The sequence below is a fragment of the Sorex fumeus genome, unplaced genomic scaffold (genome assembly GCF_029834395.1).
Source record: "Sorex fumeus unplaced genomic scaffold, SorFum_2.1 ptg000061l, whole genome shotgun sequence".
Lineage (NCBI taxonomy): Eukaryota > Metazoa > Chordata > Mammalia > Eulipotyphla > Soricidae > Sorex > Sorex fumeus.
This window is the reverse complement of record NW_026606118.1, coordinates 33468915-33486025: the sequence shown is the minus strand read 5'-3', so window position 1 is coordinate 33486025 and position 17111 is coordinate 33468915. Positions and strand designations below refer to the sequence as shown.

Below are 17111 nucleotides of genomic sequence, written 5' to 3'. Positions count from 1 at the left end.
AGTTGGAAGGAATATTAAAGTTGTAGCTTAAAAACTAACTGAAAAATGAAGTAAAGCCCTCAAATACATGTGGTTTTGTTACTATTACTTAAGATGTGAGAGAACACTGAGAATAACAGGAAAAAAAAAACTCACACCTAGTATTAAGAAAGAACCTTCCATAAAATCACCAAGTCTCTAGATCAAAGCTTGAAAAACTCTAGTTGAGCTTACTAAACATCTGTATAACAATGCCTTAGAAATAGAAAAGGGAGCTCATGTGGCTCAGACACATCTGAAAAAACATTAATTATATTTCCTCCAGGTAGGCAGTTTCCTATATCCCAGGTCTACTGAACTCTTTGATGCCCATGCCAGATAATCTTCTTCATACTATATAATATTTTAAATTATAAACACTATGGTTAGTCTCAAAAGACAACCTTTAAAGGTTAGAATGCTTGCTTTCCTTCATGTTTTGATTATGATATCCTAATCTGATATAGGCACCCAGTTGCCCCTTATCACATCAACCAACTTTGTTATTTTTATAGGACTCATCCCTAGCAGGGCTTCACCTGACCAGGTGATACAGGCCGGCATCGAACTCAGGATTTGGCAGATGCAAGGCACATGTACTACCTCTGCACACAGAACTTCTGACACTTTTTTGTATCTTCCCTGACCAAAATGTCAACTAATTTTATCAGTTACCAATAAAATTGTTCTCATTGCATTTGATACTCTTTCCTCCACATGGAATACTGGTCAATAAACACTCAATAAATAATGGTTGAAGAAAGGAAGAAATATTGTAATATTCTCTATTAGAAGAGGAGTAGAACAGTGATGTTAAAGTCACAAAGGATTCCCATGCTGTGTGACTTGGTACCACACCTGCCTAGTAGTCCTCATTCGACTATAGTGATCATTACATGAGACAACACACCTTAAGAACTTGTTGCAATAGATGATGTATGTTAAGGATTCCATAAATTAAATATAACATAAAAATGTCTACCTAAACATGGATAGGAGAACAAAAGTTATAAGAGATTATTTTATTTATTTAGAATGCATTTTAGTAAATATCAATTTTTAAAGTATTATAAATCAATCTAAAATTGTATTATTTTATATATGTTCTTCCACTATTCAGGAAGAAAATATTAGCCCATATTTTTAGGTAAGCTACCTCTTATCTTGCAGAAACACAAGAGGAAGTAATTGTAGGCTGCTGTTTAGATGGCTTCTAAAAAAGTGATTAATAAAAGCTACGAATCAGCTTTCGCCCCTTTATTTTCTCCAATAAACAAATTGAAGAGTGGGCAGACTAGGAAATTTGAGGGTAATCAAGTGAACTCTGAGCTCTTTATATTTTTAATTTGTTTTGGGTCCCATTTCATGGTGTTGGAGGTGAGAGGCCTATTCATTATTCAGGCTGTCAGTAGCAGTGCTCCAATCTGGGGCTCTAGCACCCAATTTCCCTTGAGCAATCTCCCACTTAGATTCTAAGAGCACCAAGTAAAAGCACAAAATGCCAACATTTAACACATAAAAGTAAAATTTGTTTAAAGAGTTTACCAAAAATTTTGGCTACATTAGATCAATAAGAAATATCAACAGCAACTTAAATTTGATCTAAGCATCATTTGTATCATCTGTATAGAACTTATATAATTCCAAATATAAGTGAGTGAAAATAAGCTCTGTGAAATTATTTTTGCAAAATCCTTGGTTTGGTTTGGGGACTATAGGGAGCCTTTATGAGCAGCATTTTATTCTAGAATTTGACAAGTTGGAAAGATATAAATTGAAAGGAAGTTTTTTGGGAAAATAACTTTCTGTTCGAAAGTTCTGTGCTAGTTACTTTTTAAAAAGTTATCATAAATGGAGAGAAGGGTACTTGATCATTGTATAACTGAAACCCAAGCACAAAAACTTGTAAGTCTACAACTGTACTTCATGGTGTTTCACTAATAAAAATTAAAATAAAATAAAATAAAAGTTATCGTAAACAGTATTGTGAAACATTCGTGTGCACAGGTTTTATGGTTTCTTTTTAACACACGAATCAAGTTTTTCCAAAAACATGATGTGGCACAATCACTCATCTCTTTTGCCAACAACTTAATTTTAATAGAGCTTTATTACGAATGATGAATCAATAAACCAACATTCACTTTCTTTGAAATGGACTCTTGCTGTGCCTTGCATGCACCCAGAAATGTACCGTTGGTTGCCTGAAGGCTTGAACTGTTTGTAAATTCAGGTGCATTGTTCCCTTGGTACTAGGGTCTGCCCACTTCCTCAGGGTGGCATTGTGAAATCAACTACCCTGCCAGAGAGAACCACACAGCTGAAGGGTTTCATCGTGTGTTCATACATTGCACTGGCACATGTGTCTTTATTTACTAATGCACAAAGCATGAACCTGGGGGAGATCCCTTCCTCAGCTGGAAATTAAGAAGATATAATCTAAAGTTTTATAAATATATCTTAATAAAGCCCCAGATAAGCTGTGTCAGAGTTGCACACTCTCTTCATCTTTCCCTTACAGCTTTTCAATTTGCTTTCCAAACATTTCTTTGTTGCCCTTAGCTGGGGTGCACTTTAAAGAAGCACATCGTTAACCACAAAGAATACTCGCTGTTTTCTGTGATTTCAAATCAGTTCCAAGCACTTCCTCAGCGAGCAGCTCAGCAGCAATTACCCTGCTGCTAAAGACTTACTTTTCATCACAGAAAGGCTTCAGTTTTTGAGAGAGCCAACAAGCAAGGCTGTAACAAATGATGACATATGTTTCAGCCTCCATTCACTGGCGATTTATGCCCCCAAAGGAAGAGTGAATCAATTTTTGTGCAAATTCAACAGGCACATCCGACAATGGTGCTCTCTTCTTTAACTCACACAAACTAGGCATTCATCAACCCGGATTACTTGCCTCAAATAGGGACTCACAGTTGCTAAGTGGCCTGGTGGGGGTGGGATTGCTCTGTGTCAAAAAGGGGCAAAGTACAAGGAAAGGACACGAATCCATCAGGAAAGTGAGAGTTGAGTTAATTCACTGGGACAAAATAGAGGAGTTTTCAAAAATTAAGACAAGAGGAAAGGCATCTTCCCATCCAAGTCTTGGCACTTCTGTGAAAGATATTATAGAAAAACGGTGGCAACAGCATCCCAGAGTAACATTTACCCAGGTGTAAACCATTCTGCAACAATTCATCCCATAGATTTTTTTATAGGACAATGGATTTCACTTCCCCAACTCTTTTCTTTCCCATTTTGATCACACCAGATTATAAGTCATTTGCAATCTCCAGACAAGACAGAGAGGTACAAAATGAGCAGGATGAGCAGAAAATTCCTGAATTTTTCATCTCTGGGAATAGTCTAAATTGTGTTTAAGTTGGGACTGAGGAGATAGCTCTATGCACTCATGGACTGGAGGGAATGCTTTGCACGCACATCACTGGGCTTTGTTTGACACTACATGGTTTCCCAAACACAACTGAGAAAGGCTTCAGAGAACCAATAGGTATAGCAAATAAACAAGCAAAAATAATAGAAACAAGACTAAGTCTATTCTTGAGGTAATAAGACTCAACATCTCATTTTTCACATGTGTCTATAAGCAAATGACACACTGCCCTCTGGAGGTAGTACTAGTAGGTATTATTATTATTATTATTGGGCTGGAGCAATAGCACAGCAGGTAGGGCATTTGCCTTGCATGCAGGCCTGCAGGCCGACACTGCCGACCCGAGTTCAATTTCTCCACCCCTCTCAGAGAGCCCGGCAAGCTACCAAGAGTATCTCGCCAGCACAGCAAAGCCTGGCAAGCTACCCGTGATGTATTCGATATGCCAAACACAGTAACAAGTCTCACAATGTTACTGGGCCCGCTCGAGCAAATTGATGATCAACGGGAGGACAGTGACAGTGATTATTATTATTAGTCCTAACCAGGTAACCCTAAATTAATGATTGGCAACCATTGAATAGTATGGGTCACAGAAATTCAGAACTCCTCCTATGGTGAAGGAGTGGAAAGAGTATGGAAATTTGGAGAGTGGAGAAATTTCAGAATAGGGAGTGTGTATTGTGTGTGGGTTTGTTCTGTGAATGTGTGTGCATGCATATGCATATATACGTGTGTAAAGTGAGGGGAAATGAATAAGTGAAAATGTTTCCCAATCTCCTGTCCCCATGCCTGGCTGTCCTCGCCAGGGCCCCTTAGAGGGGAGCGGGTTGAGCTTTCCTCCCCGCCCCGACCAGGGCTCCAGCATCCAAAGACCTCCAGGACCAGCCACCACCATGCTGAGACCACTCTCCGCACACATGAAGGTACTGGCAGAGGGACAAACTCACGCGGGTTCCGGGGCCGAGATCTCCAAGCCTACTCGGATTTGGGCCAAGCATCCTCCACCCAGATCCTCCAAATTCCAGTAGGCGGGGGTCACAGCCACCAACTGGCCCCCTGGCGCCGTGTAATCCCATCAGTGGCCAAGACTCAGAGACTATAAAAACCAGCTCCCGGAACCGCACGGCCGCGAACATCTTATTATGACATCTTATTCTCTCATTCCTACTTTGGACAAACTGGCAGGTTACCGAATGTAGCCTGCCCACACGGCAGAGTCTGGCAAACTCCCCGTGGCATACCCAATATGCCAAATACCAGTAACAATGATGGGTCTCATTCTCCTAAAGAGCCTTGAATATAATCTCAGGGCTAGGATGAAGGAGACGTTACTGGGGCCTGCTCAAGGCAATCGACGAATAACAGGACGATTTGTGTGTGATTTCGTTTGTTTCCCAATCTCAACTATGTGGAGAGAGTGAATACATGAAAACAGGTGCTCAAAATTGGTAGGTAGTAGGAAACGGACGGCAAGCCAGCAAGCATGGGCATGGTAAAATGTATTTTCCATATGATATGTGTTGAGGCTCTGTTGAATACAGTAGGACTGTGGTTACGAAAGGAGACACACTATATGATTCAAATGCTATTATAAGAAAACCACAGTCCTCCTGTTGTTCATCAATTTGCTTGAGCGGGCCCAGTAACGTCTCCATCATGAGACTTGTTACTGTGTACTGCTATTATAAAGGTTGCCAATTATTCCAACTGACTTCTGAGAATATTTACTCTTGAGACTCAAGCACCCAGTTCTCAAGAAGAAAGCAACTGCCTAGTGAGACTCCAGTGTCACCTCTGAACCAGCTGAGGTCCCGGCCAATAACCAACACCAGCTCCACACAAGTGAGACAGAAAGCCTTCAGATGATTCCATCCACCCAGCTCTGAGTTGATACCAAGTAGAATAGAGCTAACTCTCCTCTAAGGCTTCTCATATTGCATGTTTGTGAACAAAGGGAGTGTTGGATTGTGTTCATCTTACATGCTTTAAGGTGGTTTGTTACACAACTACAGGTAATAGGTAAAATTGTTACACAACAATAGGTAACAGAATAGGCAAGTTACCCACTGACTCCAGGCACATTTCTTGACATAAAATAAATCTCACCTGAAAAGAAATGAGAGTTACCTCTCTGACTGTCTTGGATTTTCATAATGTGGGTTGATTCTTTATTAACCTTACCCTTCCCTTTGTTCCCAGATTAAGTTGTTCATGAGTATATCTCAACTTTGTATGCATTCATATGATTTATTGTATGTTCTTCAGAGTGCTTTATATAAATGTGAGTCAGAAATTTTAACACGCACAAATCTAAGTTTCAGTCTTCCCTCAACAAAAAAAAATAAGTAAAAGATCTGGTATTATCTGATTTGCATTCTAATTTCACAATAATTTGTTCATGAGAATTCTGGTTTTTGTAGTATCCTCTACTTTCTGAAGCATTATTCCGGCCTGCTCTAGTTAAACCTCATTATTCTTGAGCATTTGGTACCTGGCCATTTTCAGGCATCCAGATTTATATTTGTTTAGTCAATAATTCTCTACATGGTTGCTTATAATATATTCTTATATAGTTAACCAGGGGATAACATCCCACTGGAAAAAAGTTTAAGGTAGGTAGGTGAGAAAGTTAAAATAATTTAAGGACAAAATATGACTTAAAGTATAACTTTTCAAAATTAAGAAGGGATAAAATAAATCACTTGAAATAAAAGTCATCAGGATGGGTGTCTGGGATGACTGCTGCCATTTTCAATTATCAGAAGCTACTGCGAGGCCTTGGAGGACCCGAATGCGAATGATTTTTTTGTTTGTTTCATGTGACCTTTGATGCTAAGTAAAATTGCCAGAAATTCAATCTATGGACAGAATAACATGCACTAGGATTAAGAATTCTATTTAGATTTTGGTAGTTATTTAAGGTATCTATATCACAGTATAAAAAATCTCAAATTGTTTCTAGTGAGACAATTTTAAGTGTTGGCAAACATAATCCCCTAAACTGGATGACCTAGTTGTTACTGATACTTCTTTTATATTTTTCATGTTTAGTCTTCCTCTTATTAAAGAGGTTTTTTTAAGTAGTCTTCCCACTTAACTGTCACCATAATTTTGTGTTTTGTATGTTCAAAAAAGAATGGAATATTTAAGGAAATGGAGTGTCAGTTAACTATGGAAAAAATTAATCTTTCTATGTGAAAATACATCTCATTTTCTTAGGAAACAAACTAGAGAATAAATGCCTACCTCCTGCTTAGGTATGCTAGGAAAGTATCCATTTCAAAGGTTTATATCATAACGGTGTGTATTCATGAATTACTTCAGGAAAAGTTCAATTGTTTAAAAACTATTTTAAAGCCACTTAATATACTTTCATGCAATCTTTATGAAGAATTACCAGCAGCATGAAAACATTGTAGTTTTAACAGTCTGTCTGTGGTGGGTCACTCTGACAGCTGAAACAGGATTCTATTACTGATGTTTTATTTCCTATAAAATTGCCAGGGCTCTCTAGAAATGTGACTCTTCTGTAAAAAAACACTATAAAGTCATTTTATAACTATGTCCTATTATATGATGTCCCACAGTATGTTAATTCCTTCCCCCTTCAACGAAATAACGCAAGGATAGCTAAGAAACATATTGTCTTCCCCACCCTAAAACAAATAAGCAAAAATTAGACCAAATAGGTACACAAATAAGGCACTATCAACTTCATATCAAAGGAGAATTAAATTATTCAGCTAGTTAGGCCTGATTTGGGGCCATATTTTTGGTTTACAAATCTGACATTTAAGATGCTACAGCAGAAGAAAATTTATACATCAGTGATTTCAACAGAGTAAAATCATCCTCATAAAACTTCATTTTATTGGAGTTTTCAGAGCACATATTTGGGGAGGAAAGAATTAATTTATGGGGGAGGGGAACGACACTGGAGTGGTTTTGAAGTTTTTATTGCTGTGATTTTCTTTATTTATAGCCAAAATTCATAGCACAGTGCCAGAATGTGGGTCCAAATCTGATAGCACCTCAGTCAGAGCTTTATGGAACTCCAACTTAGAAGTGAAGAATGAAATTACTGAGAAAGGCAATTTGAACTCACCGGGTTCAAAGTTTTGGAATCATCAGAGCCATAGCATCAGGCCAATACTAATAGTTTTCATCTGAATGAATCTTTCACTTGGAAGAACTTGGGTTAAGTCACAAAGAATATACATTCACCATGATCTTATGTCACAGGGAAGGTTTCCATACTGGTCAAGGTCAAACAAGCATCAATGTCCAGAAAACTTAACCACCAAACCATCCTGGTCAGTTCCCAATTACTTCTTTTCTCACAAAGATCTCTATAAACAGGCCACATCTGTATGGCTAAGCAGCAGCTGTCAAAATACCTGTTCTTGAATCAAGTAGGTAACAACTTTCACACTTAAGAGGGACTTTGCCTGGGGACTGTAGGCTCTGTGGAAATCTAAATGTGACTCCTAATCAGATTTGGGGAACTTTTCGTTCCTCTCTTGGAGATGGGGCTGCTGACACTCCGGCCTCACACGGGTGTCTCAAAAAACCCATGAAGGGTCAAATTCTGAGATGTCTGACACTAAGCGCAGTAAGAGCCAAGAGCTTTGTGACCTTCCAACCCTGATCGCAGGCAAAGCCACATCCCCTCTCTTGTATCATTAAGGGATGAAGGGAGACGACAGGTCGGTGCCAGGTGTGTGTGTGTGTGTGTGTGTGTGTGTGTGTGTGTGTGTGTGTGTGTGTGTTAGAGAGGTGGGATTGGGGGTAAACAGACAGGTCCTGTAAACAGGGACTGAGGCACAATAAAGTCTCCCAACCTGCGCGGGAAAAGAGGAGGAGGGTCCCCCGGAGCTCCACTTCTTTGGGACTCTGGGGTGAAGAGGACTCGGGGAGCCCAGCTTTGGGCGCTTTGGGCTCAGGGGTGCAGAAACTGATGGCCAAGGGAAGGGGAGCGGGACTGTTCAGCCCTTGCGCGAGGACGCGGGGACCGGGCTGTGCGCCCGCGGAGGCTGGGGATTGGGGGGATTAGGGGGGTTGCGCGAGAGATGGGGGGCACGCTTACCTGCAGGTAGGGCTGCCCGTGGGCCACCCCGCCCAGCACGATGTCAGCCGCGGCCATGCCCCCGGTGGGCGAGAAGCCCAAGCCCACGTAGCCGGTCGTGCGCACCTCGAGACGGAAGGCGAGGCGGCTGCCGCGCGGGCCCCAGCTCAGCCAGTAGCGGCCGTCGGCGTCGAGCGCGCTGCGGTGCGGCAGGGCGTCCGCCGAGCCCCCCGCGGGGAGCAGCCCCCAGAGCAGGACCAGCGCCCAGCCGAGCATCCTCGGGCGCTCCGGGCCGCCCCGCTGCCACCTGGGCTCCGACTGACCGCGCGGGGAGGAGGCGAGCGGGAGGTCTGGGACCGCCCCGCGCCCGCCCGCCCGCTGCCCGCCCCGCCCGCCCGCCGGGGCCCGCCCGGCGCGCCCCGCCACCTGCTACCCGCACCCTCTCCCCGAGTTCCCGGGGTCCCGGGCTCAGGGGGGCCTCCGAGCGGGCTGCTGGGGTTCCCCGGCGGAGTCTCGGAAGGAGAAGGAGCCCGCAGAAGCGAAAGGAACAAGAGTGCGGCGAGCTCAGAGGAGCTGCAAACTTGTAGGGCACTTGGGGGCCCCTAGGGGATGTTCAGGGGGACGGACTCCGGGTGAAGGAATGAGAAACTGCACAGGAATGGCAAGCGTAGCTCAGCAGGGGAGGGGAGGAACTGAAGCGCAAAGGGACCATCCCGAGGTGAGGGGCAGGTCATAGCGAGGAAGTTCCGACCGGGATAACTGTTTTTACATCAATCACTCGAGGTTTGGTTTTCTGCAGCCACGATACCCAGAGACCTTCCTAACTCTGCGGAGTGACCTAGAGAGACACAGTTCATCTCCTCCAGCGCCTTTTGCTCCCCTTCCCCGCCCCGCGGAGATGGCGGGGGTCCCCAGTCTGGGAAATCTTCTGAAGTCTGGAACTGGCCCCCTGGTGCGTGCCTTCTGCCTGGTTGGTTTGGGTTCGCTTTGCTGCTGAGCGGACAAATCCTGCCAAACTACTTTGCCATCGGCGGAACAGGTCAAGACTCAGGGGTCATTTGAGAGTTAGATTTTAATTTGAAATCCTCTTTTCCTGCTGTTTCACATTCTGGGCACAGGCGTGTTTATCAAAAGAAGTATTTGGCTTCTCTCTTTGACCCATGAATCTTTCCTGTTTACAGAATGCTCATTACGGAGTGTGGCCACGGTGAATTACTTTCTTATTTTCTCATCTGTAATATTCTGCCACGGTTCAAAAAAATTCTAAGGAAGCTTGCAAAAATATAAATAATGCAAACTAGAAAAAACAAATAAGAGAGACTGTACATGGGGAAAAATTAGTTTAGAAAAATAGTGCAAAAATGTACTAATTATTCTTGATTTTTTTTTAATTTTTAAAAATTTTATTGAATAACCATGAGATAGTTGCAAGCATTCATGTTTGGGTTACAATCACAAAATGATCAAACACCCATCCCTCCACCAGTGCACATTCCCCACCACCAATATCCCCTGTATACCCCCCTTTCCCACCCTCCCCCTGCCTCCATGGCAGACATGATTCCTCATAATCTTTCGCTACTTTGGGGTATTATGGCTTGCAATACATATTCTTGATTTTAAAGCGACCCAATAGCCACCTATACTTGTTATTCTCTTTTCATGGTGGTTCAGCCTTCTTGCTTCTTTCTATTTTCTCTTCTTATGTCCTTTCCCACAACTTTTTCAAGTATCATTAAAATAGTTATCCCTAGGATCTGGGCCTGCCACCATATCTGAAGCAGCCTTCAAGGATCTGCTTACCAGGGAGTTCAGACATGCCAGAGAAGGAATCAGTCCAAGAAAAGAATCATCTAGATCAACAACACACCAGCACCAGAGAAGGCTGTTGGTGCTGGTGTTGCAATTTGTGATAATTAAACCACGTTCAAGCGTGAGCCATTCGTGGTCCTCGCAGGCACCATCCTGTTAAATCCTGGGAAGAAACAAGTAATAAAAGATCCCGTAAAACCTTCAGAAAACTGATGGAGAACAGGATCCATCAGTGAGCACAGGACCCCCTGAGCAGATATCAGGGTAGCGCTAACAAGGACAGCAATCTTAAAAGACAGTTTCCACAAGCATCAACGACTTGCTCAACTGCTATTCTAGCCATGAAAAGAAGTCCAGGCGTGAGAAAAGAACCAAAGAGTTTACTTGGAGATCGATAAGAGTAGAAACAGGCGAACCACTTTCATCACACTGGACAGGGATTTCAGGATTAAGTTACTCCAGAATGTTCAAAGACTTTCTGACATTTCTCACCCAACTTGGAGTCTTGGGCTGGAGCGATAGCACAGCGAGTAAAGTGTTTGCCTTGAACATAGCCAACCCGGGTTTGATTCCTCTGTTTCTCTTGGAGAGCCTGGCATGCTACCAAGAGTATTCTGCCAGCACGGCAGAGCCCGGCAAGCTCCCTGTGGCATATTAGATATGCGAAAAACAGTAATAAGTGTCACAATGGAGACGTTAATGGTGCCCGCTCGGGCAAATCAATGAACAATGAGAGAACAATGCTACTTAGAGTCTTAGCAAAGAGGAATCCAGAACCTCAAATACATGCCATTTCATAGTCTTTTTAAAAATACGAATCCACAATTCACAACTAGAATCTGACCCATATTTACTGATTTGTCACGATTTTCTGTCACCCCCAACTTCTTTTACCGTTGCTCTCTCCGACACAAACAAACTACTCCTAGAATCTTAAGAATGTCCTGCTAGTTTACATCATGCGCCCTTTGAGATATTCACTCTGCCATGTCTTCCATTACTCTCCCTTTGTTCTTTGGAATATGTTCTGCCTTTTTTCCCCTACTGCAATCACATAACACCTATCTCTCCATAGCATTGCCCACAGAATATTCCCTCCTAACCTCATAATGGCACTCAAAATTTTAGCATCACTTTCTTCACTAGCTTTCCCCCAGTAGCCTTTGTAGGAGTTGCTCTTAGTTCCTTGTTTTTAACCACATTATTAAGAATAGTGATCAGCATGTAATAGATACTAATAAATTTTTGTAGGAAAAGTGCATCGATGTATTTCCACATTCTCCTGGAAGTAAAGTCTGCCATGGAGGCAGGGGGAGGGCAGGGAAAGGTGGGTATACTGGGGACATTGGTGGTGGGGAATGTGCACTGGTGGAGGGATGGGTGTTTGATCATTGTGTGATTGTAACCCAAACATGAAAGGCTGTAACTTTCTCATGGTGATTCAATGATCACGGTCACGGTCCTCCCATTATTCATCGATTTGCTCAAGTGGGCCCAGTAACATCTCCCTCATGAGACTTGTTGTTACTGTGTTTGGCATATTGAATACGTCACGGGGAGCTTGCCAGGCTTTGTCGTGCGGGCGAGACACTCTCGGTAGCTTGCCGGGCTCTCCGAGAGGGGCGGAGGAATTGAACTCGGGTCGGCCATATTGCCGATTGCAAGGCAAACGCCTTACCCACTATGCTATCGCTCCAGCCAATGGTGATTCAATAAAATTAAAAAAAGAAAGAATTATCTGAATAAAGCTAGACTGGGGTAGTGGAGCCACTCCCCAAGCTAGCATTAAATAGGAATGAATGTCTTGTCTGGCATTGCTATCAAGGTAAAGTTAAAAAGAAGGGTCAGGTAGATGGCTCAAAGGATTAAGCACATGCGTTGCATGTGGCGGGGGGGGGGGGGGGGGGGGGGAGGGGTCCTGGATTTGACCCCCCGCATTGTAGGTTACCCTGAACACTGCTGAGGGAACTTCCCAAGCACCAAGCAGTGAATAATTATGAAGCACCTCTGGGAGTAACAATAGCAACAAATAAATAAGAAATAATAAGAGAAAAGTAGGAAGGAAAGAAGGGAGAGAGGGAAGAAAATGGGGAGAGACCATGTATGAAGACTGGAAAAGAGAAAGTCTCTTTTTGTTGTTGTTATTTAATTAAGATCATTAAGTAGGAAGTTGTCTTTTAAATGTTTGCTGCTGGTGTTGCATCTAAAGCACACTAAGTGTTCAAAATTATTAAAACTAAATAAAATTATCTTGAGATTGTATCAGCTAACAGGACAATATTGGCAATAATTCAGATTTGGGATCAACTCTGCTTTGGCTTGAATTGTTCCAGTAAAATACAGACAAGAGAAAATTTTATCCAAATATGCTTCATAAGCTTAATCATACTTTATGTGAGTTTCTACAATCAAAATCACCTCCCAATTCAATTGCATAGAGAACTCAACTTTCCAGTTTAAAATCATTCTATCTGCTTGTCTTAAACTTATAAGGAAAGTAGGAAGAATGTTTAGAGCAATTAAAATCTCAGGTAATCTCAGGCATATTCCAAATGTGAGCTGTGGATTTATATTATGAACATCATATAGAAGTGGGAAAGGATTTCATTTTTATTTTTTATTGTAAAAATGATATTTGCTCTTTAAAGGCATAAGTCATATACACAGAAATGCAGAAAAGTGTAAATAAGAAAGTAAACTTTTTTAAAAATCAGCTGAAATTCAATCATCTAAAAATTATTCTTGTGTGCATTTATAAAATGTCATCCCCCCCTTATCTTTCTTCAAAAGAAAACTTTCACTAAAACTTTTCAGGAACAGCCTATTGGTCAAGAATTTGAGTACAAAAGTCGAAAAAGAAAATTAATTTTACATAACTCTATTTGAACTAGACAGAATAACTCTAAGCATTTCCAGTTTCACTGTTTTGAGGGTTTTTCTCTCTCCATCTATATCCAAAACCCAAATAGAATGGACAAGTCCTGAGATTCAGTCATTTCTTATTTATTTTTGGAGCATGCAACCATATTACTCATTCTGAAAATGAATCATTTCCTCACACTTTTCAATCAGGACTTTTAAATGGAATGCTTATTTTGAACCCTCATTCATTTTATTACACAGCTTGCTATCAGCCAGTGTGACTGCACCCATGCTGGGCTTCCTTACTTTAAACGCTTTCTGCTGAGAACTTTTATTTATATTTCTACATTTGTCAACTGTGGGGATGGTTGGGGGGCAGGAAAGAAAACTTAAAGCCCAAGGGACTCTAACAAGCCAATACAAGTCACTTAGTATGAACAAGAATTGTTTGAAATTGGTTATTTCTTACTTAAAATGTGCGAGTAGCATAATTTTCCTGTCTTCTTTCACTAAGGTACGATAACACTAAATATTTATAAAGTTTTTATCTTCTTAGGAGTTCAAAGAAAATATTGATAAAAGGGACTCAGAAGTTCTCCAGCACTCAGACATGAAGCATTTTTCTCACTGTGGTCTGTTAACTAAAACTCTTGTGTGGACAGCAGATGAAAGTTGAAATTAATGAGTCAGTGGCACAAAAGCAAAAATTAGAACTTTAGTTTCTTTCTTTTGTTTTAAACAGAATACTTTTTGTAATTCTTACCTCATCTTAATAAAATATATATGTATAATTTTTAAATCATCAAGTCACCAAGTCTTGACCAATGAACATTCTTTCAGAAGTGATACTTTCTTGTTGTGCTTCGATATTCCAACTTTATACTCCTCTTTGAGTAGTGGAAGATACTAATGATGATGAAGACATGGATGAAGGTGAAGATAAAAATAATTTACTTTTATGATCAGGAAACTGATGTTGTCTAACTGAATTATTGGGTTTACCTTATTGAGTACGTATTGAGTACCTATTGGCACTGGAAAACATCACTCTTAGGCTCTCCCATATGAAAATAAGAATCACAATCGTCGATTGCCTCGAGCAGGCCCCAGTAACGTCTCCTTCATCCTAGCCCTGAGATTATATTCAAGGCTCTTTAGGAGAATGAGACCCATCATTGTTACTGGTATTTGGCATATTGGGTACGCCACAGGGAGTTTGCCAGACTCTGCCGTGTGGGAAGGCTACATTCGGTAGAATAAGAATAAGAATAAACAAACCAAAACCTGTAGTTTAGAAGGGCAAAGAGATAATATAGTGGGTAAGGTGCTTGCCTTGGAAGTATCCAACTGAAGTTTGATCTCTAGCACCCAGTATGGTCCTCAACATCCACCAGAAATGATAACTGAGTTCAAAGATAGAAATGAGATCTGAGTACAGTTGGACATGGTCTCCCCCACAAAAAAAAGAAACAGAAAAACATTACACTTTGATCTGAACTATAAACCATGTACTAACCAGTTTCAACATATACATGCATGTCTGCGAAAGAAAAAAATAATACTTTTGATTACTAATCATAGTCCTTTAAATATAATCACTCTGTATATCAATAATGTGATTTTAAAAAAAGAAATGGATTTATACTAGGAGTTAGCCTGTGTTATTGTGAGGCAATGCTTAGGAGGTTGTTTAGGGATTGGTGAGAACAACAGATCCTGGTATTGTCAGATTGACCTTTAACATGAAAAAAACATGTTCTCATATTTTGACAATTTTCACTTATATTGTGATGAAATAACTGAAGCAATGAGTCATTAAGGGAGGAAAGAACAAATTTTAAGATTAAATTTCCTGAGTTTTTTTCTAGGAGTGTTGGAACTTTAAAGGAATCTTGGGAGTCAATCATGTTATCATCTTGTAACTGAGGAAAGTAGATCCAAGAGAAAAGTGAATTGCTCAAGGTTCCAATTTTTAAAGAATAATAGGTTGTCCAATACAATTAACAATGTCAATCTCATTCTACTGCCTCTTCTTAAGTTATTGTTTCCCATGACTCATCTTCACTTTTCACTGGTATTGGTCTGTCTTAAGTAAACATGTTGGGAAAAACATAGAAAGAAGCATTGTGATACCTTAACATTATCCTTCAGATATTACCCTCTGGCTATTCAATAAATTTGGCATTTAAGTACTATGCTTCTATTTGTTTAAACTATAACCATCAGTTAAAAAAAATTAAAGCACTTAATTGAAATAAGCGAACAGCATTAATTAAACATGAAACAAAAATTCTACTGAGAATTATGAGATAATTTAGTATTACTTAATTCCCCATGTGGATCTGTGAAAACTTAGTGAAATCTGTACTATTATGAAAAAAAAGTAAATATTAACATTTAAATATAAAAACTTAATTAAAGCTATAATGGTTACTAGTCATAATAATGAAAATAGCTTCTGAATATAATTGAAAAAGAGTATAATCAGCAATAACTGGAAAATATGATATAGACTGGGAACTAGTGTTAAAACTTCAAAGCTTTATTTATTGTCATTTCCTATACTACGCAGTTTTATTTCTTTTTATTTCTAAATCTAAGCTCTAGACTCAATTCTTGGGTAATTTTTGCTTTAAAAGACTTAAATTAATAACTTTAACTTATTATAAGTTAAATAAATTAAGGAATGATTAGCTTAGAAATTGAAGATTAATTGCTTACACTCATATAAATGTAATTTGTTCTTCAAACTGTATCTTTTGTTTTACTTAGACAATTAGACAAAAGACTGAAATTTTTTCTGCATTCAAATTTATTTGCTTATTTTTAAATTTTATTTTATTAGAGCACCATGATTTACAAAATTATTCATAGTCGAGCTGTAAGGCATACAATGTTCCAACACCAATCTGTCACTAGTGTCAACTTTCCCCCACCAGTGTCCAAATTTCCTCTTTTACCCTCCTTTTTTATTTTGTTGAGCCATACCCAACTGTGCTCAGGACTTACTCCAGGCTTTTTGCTCAGGAATCACTATTGACAGTGCCCAGGGGACCATATGGAAAGCAGGGAATTAAACTCAGGTTGGCTACATGTGAGGTCAATGCCCTTCCAGCTGTCCTATTGTTCAGGCCGCAGGATTGCATTTTCTTGAGAGACATATTCATTCCCATCCAGTACATATTTAACTTCAAGAAAGCTGGCTTAAGTTAGAGCTGTGAACTTTCCATAGTATAATAAATTAATCAGGGGCCCTCTCTGGCTGCTGTAGGCTCTTGCCAGCCTCAGGGAACAAACTGTTTGCCAGAGAGAACTGATACCCCAGATTTCTCTGAAACTTATCCTGGCACAAATTCTCTCACTACCACCCTATATGGTCTATATGGCCACAGAAGTCTGAGAGCTGCTGGGTGCTGGCAACCTTAATGTTCTGATCAATGTCCACATCCTTTCAAACTTGCTGTACAAGAACCCCCAAAGTACTTACCATTTTGAGTCCTGATCACTGCTCAGATAAACTTGAGCAAAAGCCTTTGGGCCCTAAGTCGAATACCATGGATTACCAAACATAATGAAGAAGGAGTACCTCACCCACACTTATGTATAAGGACAGCATCCTAGAAACAACTTCAGATACAAAAGTTATGCAAGCTATCTGAGGAGACTGCAAATCAACAATCTTAATTATGCTCACTGAAATGAGAATAGAAATCAGAAGAGATCTTCAAGAATGACAACGGTTGAGAAAAGTCTAAATGGAGACCACACATCCACAGGAATGTATTAACTGAATGTAAGAATACAATAGACAACTCATCATCAGTTTGGGAAAGCCAAAAATCTAATCAATGAACAGTGTAAATCTTTTTTTTAAGCCCATAAAAATGAAGAAAAAATAGTGATTACTGAAGAGGACGTAGAACTATCTGGGACAGAATCAAGAGAAACAGCATGGGGATTTCAGAAAAA

General features: G+C 40.3%; 2 protein-coding genes across 2 annotated transcripts in view; one reads left to right on the top strand and one right to left on the bottom strand.

The window, feature by feature from the left end:
• MOXD1 (monooxygenase DBH like 1) overlaps nt 1–8812 on the bottom strand; it is an 86746-nt gene extending 77934 nt beyond the window's left edge. The window contains exon 1 of the mRNA XM_056126365.1: nt 8490–8812. Coding sequence (XP_055982340.1) covers nt 8490–8744 — 255 coding nt within the window. The 5' untranslated portion in view covers nt 8745–8812. The remainder of the gene's footprint in view (nt 1–8489) is intronic.
• A 554-nt stretch (nt 8813–9366) lies between these two features.
• LOC130034751 (peroxisomal testis-specific protein 1-like) overlaps nt 9367–17111 on the top strand; it is a 50839-nt gene continuing 43094 nt past the window's right edge. Inside the window, 1 exon segment of the mRNA XM_056126364.1 lies at nt 9367–9420. Coding sequence (XP_055982339.1) covers nt 9367–9420 — 54 coding nt within the window.